Source organism: Triticum dicoccoides, chromosome 6B (genome assembly GCF_002162155.2).
Source record: "Triticum dicoccoides isolate Atlit2015 ecotype Zavitan chromosome 6B, WEW_v2.0, whole genome shotgun sequence".
In the NCBI taxonomy this organism is placed as follows: domain Eukaryota; kingdom Viridiplantae; phylum Streptophyta; class Magnoliopsida; order Poales; family Poaceae; genus Triticum; species Triticum dicoccoides.
In genome coordinates, this window is record NC_041391.1 from 174,610,647 (window position 1) to 174,622,913 (window position 12,267).

Genomic DNA, 12,267 nt, shown 5'->3' on the forward strand with positions numbered 1-12,267 from the left:
AAATTATCTTTCCAATGCAAAAAACCTCACATCATTTGGAGTTGTGAGTCAAAAGTTCTAGTCATTCTCGTGGAAGGTGTCCAGGCTCTCAAGACTTCGCGAATTTCCGAGGAGCTCTCCAACAACTCCCAAAGTTGACTGCTTATTCACCCAAGAAAGCCATACAAACCTGTTTACTTTTGAAACCATTTTCACACCTAGCTAAGGGGGGTTGTCCCTGCTATAAAACCCCATCTCCTCCATCCTCTAGGAAATCTTTTGTCAAACCATTTCAGCTACAAGCTTATGCAGCAAGACTACTAGAGATCCGAGAGATCTTACTATCTTTGCTCTTGTGAGTTCATTCGGATTCGCGAGAAGGAGCCTCTAGTTCCCCCTAGTTCGTGCTCTATGATTCCGACCGTTTTGTGTGGATTAGTCCCAGTTTGTGGTTCTGCGATTGTTCGGACAGCGGGTTGGAGTTCTTGTAGCTTCGGTCAGCCATCCCCAACGTACGGGTTGCATCCAACCTTGGCAGGTATAAAGCTAGTTATCCCGACTGCTTGCAGCTAGTTATCCCTTCCGATTCGATCCTACGACATGAAGATCGGGCCACCCTCGGGCGTGAACTCGTTCGTCGGGTTCCCACCTATCATCTGGTATCAGAGCCTTCGTTGACACGGTAGGATCTGTTATCCATGTTTATCTTGCTATCATCCCTTTAGATCGAGTGTTTTTCATGCTATATTTTCTGTCCTAGAAGTCCAAAGCCCCACCAAAAATAAATCCAAGCCTTGTTGGTGCTGAGATCTTGTTGTTGCATACCTTGCATGTTCTTCATCTTTTAGATCTGCACCAAGTTCATCTTCATAGTTGTTTTCAGATTTGGTTGGTGTGCTTTGGAAAAAGAGAGAAAAAAAAGTGGCAAAAAAATCAAAGAAAAAAAAGAGTGGAAAAAGTCAAGAGAGAAAAATAAAGTCTTGTGTAAGATCCAAAAGTTTCAGCTTGATAGAAAAAAATTTAGAAGCTTGTGTGTGGTGTTTTTCAATCTTGGTGCAAAGGTGCAGCAGATCCATCCACATATTTTTCTTGGTTTGCATCAACTTCATTTCAGCACAAGCCCCTTTTTGTTTACCCCACCGAGCTCCACCAAAAATTGAAGCTAGTTCTTTGATCCCTGTCTTTCAATCGCTTTAACACATCCGGGAGAAGCACAATCTGATGTGAACTCATAAGAACTTTGATGAGTAAGAGGTGAGGTTGTGTGATTCCACAAAATTATCCTATTCCACTTTAGCCCTACTAACATGGCAGGATCTACACCAAGTGTGCGTCGAAAGAATAATGGAGAAGGAAATTGTTTGGCCACCCGCGCTGATGTGACACAACTGGAGAACAATATACTCCGAGCCGTGGAGAGGATGCTTCACGAGTGTCCTCCAACATGTGGTGATGGGGTTCGACACCGACAATACCCTGTTGCTCATGAAGTGCAGCAAAGAAGACATGCTCGAGGGCATGATGTTGCTGCTCGTGGGCGTGTCACTACTACTCAAGAAGTATAGAAAGGAGGACGTGCTCGAGAGCATGGTGTTGCTGCTCCTGAAGTGCAGCAAGGACGGCATGCTCGAGGGCATGCTACCGCTACCCCGAGGCGTGTTGCTGCTACTCCTGAATCGCAGCAAGGATGTCATGACCGGCGACAAAGTTATGGCACCCATCGGCACACCGACGACCCACCGCAAAGCATTACCGTGGTTGATGAACCAACTCCGGTGAATCATAGCCCATGTTCACATGATAAGGTCACTCCTAATGTTGGCATCTCGACCACCACTATGGTCCCAACATCCACAAAAGAAGCACCAGAAATTCCATTTGAGGAAGAGAGTCCACAATCCAAAATCCCACAACATAAGAGTGATAAGAAAAGCAAGATGAGTGACTCCACCAAAAGTGAGGAAGAGTGCCCACTTTCGAAAACCCCACAACTTGAGAGTGAAAAGAAAAATGAGTTGAGTGACTCCACCAAATGTGAGGAAGAGTCTCCACTTTCCACAATTCCATATATTGAGAGTGAGAAAAGTGAGGTGAGTGGGTCCACAAAATGCGAGGATCAGGTTGTTCATCATGAGATTAGAGGAATGAAAGATCTCCACCTAGATATACTACACATTGAGGGAGAGAAGATTAATGAGTTGTGCGAGTCCACAAAATGTGAGATTGAGATCATTCCACACCTCACTAGAGAGATAAGCGATCCACAACCCAATATACCACACAATAAGAGTGAGAGGATAAGTGAGTTATGTGAGTCCACTAAATGTGAGGTTGAGATTTTTCAACAAAAGTATAGCGAGATGAGTGATCCACCACCATGGGAAATTATTAGTCCACCAAATGAAAAGAGAGAGGAACATTCATTAACTAACATTTCACAAAATTCTCTTTCTTTGCAATATATGCAGGTGCAAAATGCATACCTATCAGCTCTCTTGCAACGATGGGAAATTGAGATCCAAGAACAAATATGGAAGACATGGAGTACCACTACACAAGGTGCATGTGTGAATATTGATTTTCGGAAAGGCGTTCAGGTACTCAATGAGGTAAAACAAAAAGGATCTTCCATTTTGATGAAACCAGAGGTATGCACGTATGAGTTTTTGAAGAAATGGCGTGATAAGATTAAAGAAAAATTGTTTGGTACATCAGCCATCCAGCAATATGATTTTGCTAATCTTGAAGAGGCTATAAAATATCCAATAAAACTTAATGTTGCACATGATTATTCACCATTTTCTTTTCCTAGTTATTTTGTATTGTCCTCATGCTATAATTTTGCATACCAAATAAAGTTGAGGACAACTTTTCTCCTAGAGAGGGAGGCTGATAAGAACATGATGATGATGGGTTACAAATTTGTGCTCCATGGAAATATTTGCTGGAAGGAACTCCTAAGTCGAACAAAACATCATGTTTGCATTGTCCATGGGATAGCAAAGCTGAAAACTAAAATACTCTATATCATGAAACCTTTGCATTATGATTTGGTATTGCCCTGTTTTCTTTTGTGTTACGACCAAGTAGAGTCGAGGACGACTCCTTTTCAAAAAAGGGGGGATGATGAGGACATCTCGGTCATTGAAATAAAACCAATCATCCCTGGACAAACTCCAAGTTCTGACAAACAAGTACATGATCAGATGCAACACAATTCAAAGGTGAAAGCTACAAATGAGAATTGCATCATTTCTTTGCATGGATATTATCTACTTCCGTTCTACTTATCCTTTGCAGATCAAAGAGAGTCGAGGACGACTCATCATCAAGGGAGGGAGGATGATGAGCACATGGACACATCATACATGACATTTCAGAAAAGTGCACAATTTAGTTGGAAGCCGAATCAAGCAAACATATGGCCAAGTGAACGCTAACTTAAGTTCATACTATAATCTTGAATACATGGCTGCACTTTCATCTCCATTGTTGTTGGTTGAACTTAGGTATCACAAGAAAGAAACCCGACAACCTATGAGCTCTTGAAGCAACCGCTTTGGAGGAACAAGTTTGGAGAAAACAAGTCTCAAATGAAGCTGATGCTGTCAGTTTTTACCTCTGAAGTTTTGGTGTGCCACACCCATATGATGGAGAGACGGGGCCATAGGGGTACATCAACAGAAGCTAAATCAAATTATCTTTCCAATGCAAAAAACCTCACATCATTTGGAGTTGTGAGTCAAAAGTTCTAGTCATTCTCGTGGAAGGTGTCCAGGCTCTCAAGACTTCGCGAATTTCCGAGGAGCTCTCCAACAACTCCCAAAGTTGACTGCTTATTCACCCAAGAAAGCCATACAAATCTGTTTACTTTTGAAACCATTTTCACACCTAGCTAAGGGGGGTTGTCCCTGCTATAAAACCCCATCTCCTCCATCCTCTAGGAAATCTTTTGTCAAACCATTTCAGCTACAAGCTTATGCAGCAAGACTGCTAGAGATCCGAGAGATCTTACTACCTTTGCTCTTGTGAGTTCATTCGGATTCGCGAGAAGGAGCCTCTAGTTCCCCCTAGTTCGTGCTCTACGGTTCCGGCCGTTTGTTGTGGATTAGTCTCGGTTTGTGGTTCTGCGATTGTTTGGACAGCGGGTTGGAGTTCTTGTAGTTTCGGTCAGCCATCCCCAACGTACATGTTGCATCCAACCTTGGCAGGTATAAAGCTAGTTATCCCGGCTGCTTGCAGCTAGTTATCCCTTCCGATTCGATCCTACGACGTGAAGATCGGGCCACCCTCGGGCGTGAACTCGTTCATCGGGTTCCCACGATGATGAGCACATGGGCACATCACTTTGCGACCGTGTCAAAGACAATATGATGTGTTCACAGACACATGCCCGTCAGCTGACGGTTTGAGAGGTTTGGTTGTAGATGCTCTAAGCGTTCACAGACACATGCCCATCAGCTTACGATCTTCTCCTTCCAAGTGGGGAACTGTGACTCTGTGAGGTGGACATTTTGTACAAAGCAATAAGAATTTGAGGTGGGCTTTTTGTACAAAGCAATAAGAATTCAAGACCTCCACAAAGTCGTAAAGTGGTACGCGTGCAGTTGCAATCTTCAAAGTCTGTTGTCATGCTTCTGTATGTCATAATAATCAGAATAATTTGTAAGAGAAGATTGCATCTGAGTAGCAGCAAACCATAATAGCATCGACGCTCGATTTAATACGAAATGTTATTAGCCACCTGTACAATGATCGTTGACATATATGCACTCCAATTGAAATACAATGACACTCTACTTGACACGAAATATTATAGCCACTCAACTGCCAGTGAGACACCGGTAGTCAACACTCGACTTAACACGGCATCAGAAATTAATATTCAACAAAAAATAATATTATTAGCAACTCAGAAAAAAATTAGGTGGCATCAAGATGACATCACCAAAAATTTCAAACAGAAAATATTCAACAAAACTGACAGAATCCGAATGGACAGCTCTTATTTTTTTTATTTAGGAAATGGTAGTTTAGCATGCTTTCAGAATGGACAGTTTCAGGAAACTGCCAAACAAAAATATTCAGAATGGGCAGTTCCACCACAACACCATGCAGCCACTGTTTTTCATACAGCAGGTACACCAAGAAATTTCACATGCCTTCACTTGGCTTGGCTCTGGTGCTGCTGGTCTCTTTGGTCTCTCCGACCAGCTCCTGCACGGAGCAGGAGAAGAGCTCCCTTCTCCAGCTCCTCGCCGGGCTCTCATGGGACGGCGGCCTCACGGCGTCGTGGCGGCACGACACCGACTGCTGCACATGGGAAGGGATCACCTGCAACCAAGATAGGAAGGTCACTGATGTTTTGTTGGCTTCTCGAGGCCTTGAGGGGCCCATCTCGCCGTTCCTTGGCAACCTCACCGGACTTTTGCGCCTCAACCTTTCCCGGAACTTGCTGTCTGGTGGCTTGCCACTGGAATTAGTGTCATCCAGCAGCATCCTTGTTCTTGACATCAGCTTCAACCGCCTCACAGGAGGCCTGAGCGAGCTGCCATCTTCAACCCCTGCGCGGCCTCTGCAGGTACTCAACATCTCAAGCAACTTGCTTACAGGCATATTACCATCGACAACATGGGAGGTGATGAAGAGCCTGGTCGTTCTTAATGCCAGTTCCAACAGATTTACTGGTCAGATACCAACTACACCATGTGTTGGTACGCCATCTTTTGCTGTCCTTGAGCTCAGCTTCAACCAACTCAGTGGGAACATCCCTCCAGGACTCAGTAATTGCTCGGTGCTGAAATTGCTAGGTGCTGGCTACAACAAACTCAGTGGTACACTTCCAGATGAACTCTTCAAGATCACCTCGTTAGAGCACCTCTCTTTACCTAACAATTGGTTAGAAGGAGCTCTCGATGGCATCAGCAAGCTCACAAATCTGGTCACCCTTGATCTTGGCGGGAATGAGCTCAGCGGCGATATTCCAGAGTCTATAGGTGATCTGAAGAGATTGGAGGAGCTGCATTTGGAACACAACAACATGTCAGGGGAGCTGCCAGCAGCTCTAAGCAACTGCACAAATCTTGTAACAATTGACCTCAAGGCAAACCACTTTAGCGGAGAACTTACCAAGGTCAACTTCGTAAGCCTGTCCAATCTAAAAAAACTAGATCTTCTTTCCAATAACTTCACCGGCACAGTTCCAGAAAGCATATACTCCTGCAGCAAGCTGACTGCACTACGGCTATCTTACAATCCTTTCCATGGTCAATTGTCAGAAAAAATAGGCAATCTGAAGTCCCTCATATTCCTATCACTTGCTAATAACTCTCTTACAAATATCACAAGAACACTTCAGATGCTTAGCAGTTCCAGGAGCCTCACCACCCTTTATATTGGGTGCAACTTCCTGCATGAGACCATGCCAGAGGATGTCAGCATTGATGGTTTTCAGAATCTCCAGGTTCTTTATATAAATCATTGTTCATTGTCTGGAAAAATACCTGATTGGTTATCAAAGCTACCGAATTTGGGGATGCTATTTTTGCAAGGGAATCAACTAACTGGACCGATACCTGAATGGATCAGCAGCCTAAATTTTCTCTTCTCTCTAGATATATCAAACAACAGCCTTACAGGGGAAATTCCAAGTGCTTTAATGGAGATGCCAATGCTAGAATCAGATAATACTGCACCAAAGGTCTTCTTTGAGCTGCCTGTTTGGAACAAGAACCAATTTCTGCAATACCTCACGCCCAGTGCTTTTCCTAAAGAGCTTAATCTAGCCATGAATAATTTCACTGGTATGATTCCGGAGGAGATCGGTCAGTTACAAGGACTATTTTCACTTAACTTGAGCTCCAACAGATTATCTGGAGAGATACCAGAACAGATCTGCAATCTCACGAACCTGCAGATGCTCGACTTGTCTGGTAATCATCTCACTGGTAAGATTCCAGCTGCATTGAACAATCTGCACTTCCTTTCCAGATTCAACATTTCTAATAATGACCTAGAAGGCCCTATTCCAAACATGGGCCAGTTCAGCACGTTTCCGGATTCTAGCTTTAGTGGAAACCCAAAACTGTGTGGCCCTATGGTTGCAAACCATTGTGGTTCGGCAGAAGCAAGTCCAGTTTCCATTGACCCCATAAAACAGATTGGTAGTGAGGCCATCATCTTTATGACCGCCTTCGGTGTTTTCTTTGGAGTAGGAGTCCTATATGATCAGAAAGTCTTAGCTAGATATTTTGGCTGAAACCATGTAACCGTTATCACCGTTCACAAATGGTTAATATTTGTAAATATTGAGTATATAATATAAGGACATTTGACTCTGCAGTCCAGAAAAGAAAATCTACAGGGAAAGCACACAAGAGGCGCTCCAATGATAACTTATCACAAAATGCCATTTTTCGTCTCCTTTGTAGCCTCTCCTGCCTAAAGCTGATTAGGTAAAGGACATTTCTTTCCATTCTCTCCTAGCTAAAGCTGATTTAGTAAGAATACTTTTCTTTAGTGATAACCAGAAATAAATCTTGATTTTCAGAAGTACTCTAGCACTTATATTAGAGTCAGATGTTTAAATTGCCATGTGTAAAGAGCAAACCAGAAGCCTTGCTAATCAGACCAACTTTGTGTCCCTGCTGTTGTCAAGTACACCCCTGGTGCAGGCTGACTTCATTTCTTCCTACATAAGTAGGGTGTCTCGCCCAAAAGCATCCTCTTGCAGTGCTAAAATAAATAAGCTAGATACAGACGCCGTGGAACCACTAATTTCAGAACAATCATGTACTGTTTCATGTCAGAAATATTTTTACTGATTCTCCCATGAGCTAACAGCATGGTGCATAAGAAAGCAAGTAGGCACAAAATTCTATTTTCAATTGCGAATATGCATCAAGAAGATCATGTGACAGCAGATGTACCATGATAAAAAGAATGCAAATATATTCTAGGCATGAATAATACAACAGGTTGAAAAATGTCTAGCACAGGTAGCATAGTATAGCAGGGGAAGGTATAGAAGGGTGCATCGGGAGATCAGACCATCCTTGAATTACATAGGAAGGCATTTATTTTTTGCGAGAAACATAGGAAGGTGCTTATTCTAGTAGAAAGCCAATGGCGTTAAACTGGTTTGTCATTGTCAATGTTAATCACTTCCTAGTATTATCAGCTAAATATGTCAGCTATCTATGCACTTAATACTCTAAGGACATAAAATTATAACCCCAAGCGTGCAAGATCTGTTTTGCACAAACACGATCCACCTAAATAGTAAGTACTAACCACGGCAGTATGTTGTTTTGATGTATGATTGCAGTTATAGAATAGAATCATTTTTTTAGTCAGATTAGTCCAGTACAAAATTGTTGAGCCCCAAGGCCAGAAACAAATATAGGCATCACCATCTCAAAATTACACATGCACAAACCTCACTGTTTTTCGAACAGTGACCATTCTAGACAGCTTGTTGGCCTGAGGTAGAGGCCAAAGCTTTGCTTCGCAACACTGCCTTCCAACCACAACCAAACTATTTTAGGCATAAAGGTTGTAAGCTTTAAAATGAAATGGTTTGCACTTGCTCTAAGATACACTTCATGTAACTTACTGTAAATGAGTAAAATAAAATAAAATGATTTGGAAAAAAACTGCAACCTGGAATTTTTGCATATGTAAGAACCAAAATGTCATATCAACAATATCAATCAGCTTGGAATACAAAACAAATATCCCAGGCAAGACTAGCAAAGCATGTCACATATGTGTCCATAAGTTGTGGGATTTCAAGCAGGTCAAGCAAGGTACTGTGGTTGGGTAGTAATGCCTGGTTGAAGTTACCCTCTTCCTAAATTTGCTGAGCAGACTGGACAAACTTACATTTGGTATCTCCTCTACCTACGATAAGCCGGAAAAAACAGTATTGTCAAACAATCCATATCCTACTTCCAACATGGCCTGAATCATATATGAGGAGCTGGTGGAAAATTCACCTTCCACTTGCATAATTCCATTTCGCAGTGTTAGTGTGAGAGACATTGATTCAACAGACTTGATGGCTGGCGGACCGGGCTCCTAGCAGCAGCAGCAGCAGCAGCGCTGCCTCGTCGACCCCAGGTTGAGGTGCTCTGCCATGGGTCAGAGCTTGATGATGGCCGGAGGCGTCGGGGGGATCTGGCCGCTGGGCGACGTGAGACGCACCTGCGGATTAGCCGGGGGGCGCTGGGCGACGTTAGACGCACCTGCGGGTGAGCCGGCGGCCGCAGCGACGGGGAGAGACGCCGGTTGTACGGCGACTCGGCGGCGAGGTCGGGGAACGCGGCTCGCCGCCCTGCGGCGAGAGATGCCGCCGTCGGAGATGCAGCCATGCGTTTCGTCGAACACTTTGTGGGCAAAGATGAAAGACCCGTACCACCGCGGCAGACGCCTGCTACTCCAACGCGGCAACCGCTGACGGCGATAAAGCAGTTGACGCTGAGCTCATCCACGCGGCGCAAGGAGCCTGGCCGCCCTGCAGGAGGCGACTACGCCTGTCCTGCTCACGCCCTGAAAGTGTTTGCGAGAATGTCTCTGTTTGCACTTTGCAGAGTAGTATGCCGTGTCTGTCGGACACTTATTTGCAGAATGCAGAACATAGCATTTCATTTGCAGAATGCAGAACATAGACACTTATTTGCCGTGCCAAGCTCGAGAATAATTGGTGGTAATTGTATTAATCATGTCCACCTAGCTAGATTGGCATACATGCATGCATGCGAGCATGGTCCACTAGCTACATGCTGAAAACAGCTTCAATCTCCTATCCTTGCTGATCAGCATACTAATCTTCTGGCTACATACTGAAAACAGCTTCAACCTTCTTGCTGATCAATGAGCATCGGAGCGACTAATCTAGCTAACACTTTAGTGACTTTGTGCTTATAGAGGAAGGTTGGCATGGGCAGCTCGCTGGGGTCCGGCGACATGATGAAGGTCGGCATGGGCAGCTCGCTCGGGTCTGGCGACACCATGAATGTCGGGCCAGCGAACAATGATGCCTCCGGCTCCCAGTCCACCTCCATCTTAGCCAGAGGCTTCGGCTTCTTCTTGGGCAGGTCGATCAACGGAGCAAGGCCAGCGAAGGGTAATGCCTCCACCACGGTCGGCGGCATCGCCTTCTTCTCGGACCGGTCAACCGACGCCGCAGGACCAGCGAAGAGTGACGCCTCCGAGTCTGTCACCATCTCAGTCGTAGGCTCTGCCTTCTTCTTCGACCGGTCGATCGACGGAGCAGGGCCATCGAAGGATGTCACCACCGAGTATGCCACCATCTCAGTCACAGGCTTTGTCTTCTTCTCGAACCGGTCGGCCGACGGCGCGGGGCCAGCGTGGAGTGATGCCTCCGAGGCTGCCACCATCTCAGCCGGAGGCCTCGGCTTCTTGTCGCACCGGTCGACGGATGACGCACGGCTCGCCGGCCTCTTCCAGTTCTCCCTCGACATCTCCCCGCAGCCGAGGCACTCGACGCCACCGTTCACAGTCTCGGTACAGCGGAGCGTCTTGTCACTGGCCCAGCTGGAGCTCCGTGAAGCGCGTCCAGGAAGGTCGGCCTTGTCTCTGATCCAGCTTCGCTCATCGAGGCACGTCCAGGCTGCTGCTTCTTGCTGTCCAGCTCCACACGAGCCGTGTACACCGCCGGAGGAGGCGTCAGGAGGAGGCAGCGCGCCGGGGTAGGCAACAGCGGCGGCAAAGTCGCAGCGACATGGCTATCCATCTCTACAAAACACAGGACACAGCAAAGAACAGAGAGACCAAGTGATTGCACAGGCGAAACAAGTAAACAGAACAATTGCGATGCTGAAATTCAAAAATGATGATCGGAGAAGAAAGAGGAAACTCGCCGGATTGTTTGCTCGCCGTCGCCGAGAGAAGCTCACCGGATTGTTAGGTCGCCAGGAGAACGTCGCGCGTGATCTATCAAGGAGGCGGCTTGCTCGTCGGATCGAAGGAAAAGTGCGATCTATCCCCGCAGCCCGGCTGATATAGATCGCCCCGATGCCCCGCCGCGTACAAACCACGCAATCCGAGTTCGACTCGTACCCGCCGCCGGCGCCGCCGCCCGTGGTTCAACCGCCGGAGCCACCAGCGACGCACCGTATCCGATCTTCCCACCTCTTCGTCGGTGGCCTGGGGCCCACACCTCGAACATCTCCAGGGCGTCTCCCGCGGTGGCGCGCCTGTGCCTGCATCCCGCCGCCGCGTGCCATTCTTACCTCGGCATCGCGACCGACGTGGCCATGTGAGTCGCTTCTGTAAGAACCACGGTGAGGAGTCGCAGCAGCGACGAGATGTTGGCCGGGGTTCTTGCTTTCCTCCTGCGCTGATTGCTGCTCTTCCTAGGCCCGCTGCTCCACGCTGCTCCATGGATGGTTAGTTGTTGCGCTTGTCAAGTGTTTGATGAAATGCTTAAGCAGAAGCAACAGAGGATGCCCGGTGATTAATTGGTACACTCCTTTCAATCAATTTGAGCAGAAGCAACTTCAATAGTGTGTTACAAATATGATTTTCAGCTAATAGAGCGAAGAGCGGATGCACATTCACGAGTTCATAATGTAATCAGTAATTAATCTACGATAGTAAGACTACACTGACAAATAAGTTGGCACCTTAAGCCACCTACGATTCTCAAACTGAACAATCCAAACTGCAGTTCTCAGATATTGTTTGGTGTGCATTTTTTAATTCCATGATGGATGCACATGTAAGTTGGTGGGTTCGATGTATTAATCCACTGAAATTGTCCGAAACAAAAAAAAGTCAATACAATGCTCATACAATTTGCTTATTTTCTGAAAATAAAATCCATTTGAAAAAATAGAAAATTCATGAGTTTATCATGTAAGTAGCTTTGAGATTCCAGTTATACATAATTCTATTTTAATTTGTACTCCGTGTATTACACAATTCATGACTTGTATTATCATGGTGATAATGCTTTAACCTTTGTGGTGCCTTCCTAGGTGCCGTTGTTGACCATGGAGAATTCGAGATCACTACCGATCTCATCAGGGTTGAATAGTGCAACTACATCGGGGATTACTGTGACAACACCTTCTCCTGGAAGGTTCGAGAGGTTTTTGCGGTTTTTGATTCTTCAACTACATTCAATTATCAGAGGTCTCCTGTTGGTTTTGCGACTTCCCTTCCGCGATGACGGAGTCGAATCCGACAGGTCTCGGGTAGGAGGTTCCGAGATGGTAGCCTTAGGACGATGGTAACAGGGCACAAGAAGGACACGATGTTTAC

General features: G+C 45.7%; 1 protein-coding gene and 1 pseudogene across 1 annotated transcript; one reads left to right on the top strand and one right to left on the bottom strand.

Moving 5' to 3' along the window:
* Window positions 1-4,982: 4,982 nt before the first annotated feature.
* On the top strand, window positions 4,983-7,747 carry LOC119325940 (receptor-like protein 2). The gene has a single exon (XM_037599661.1). It carries the CDS (start codon window positions 5,018-5,020, stop codon window positions 7,235-7,237), a length of 2,220 nt encoding a protein of 739 aa, XP_037455558.1. The 5' UTR covers window positions 4,983-5,017; the 3' UTR covers window positions 7,238-7,747.
* A 1,917-nt stretch (window positions 7,748-9,664) lies between these two features.
* On the bottom strand, window positions 9,665-11,414 carry LOC119324563 (annotated as a pseudogene).
* Between the last annotated feature and the right edge of the window lie 853 nt (window positions 11,415-12,267).

Coding starts and splice junctions, on each gene's coding strand:
- LOC119325940 (XM_037599661.1), top strand. CDS start 5,018: ATGCTTTCAGAATGGACAGTTTCAGGAAACTGCCAAACAAAAATATTC.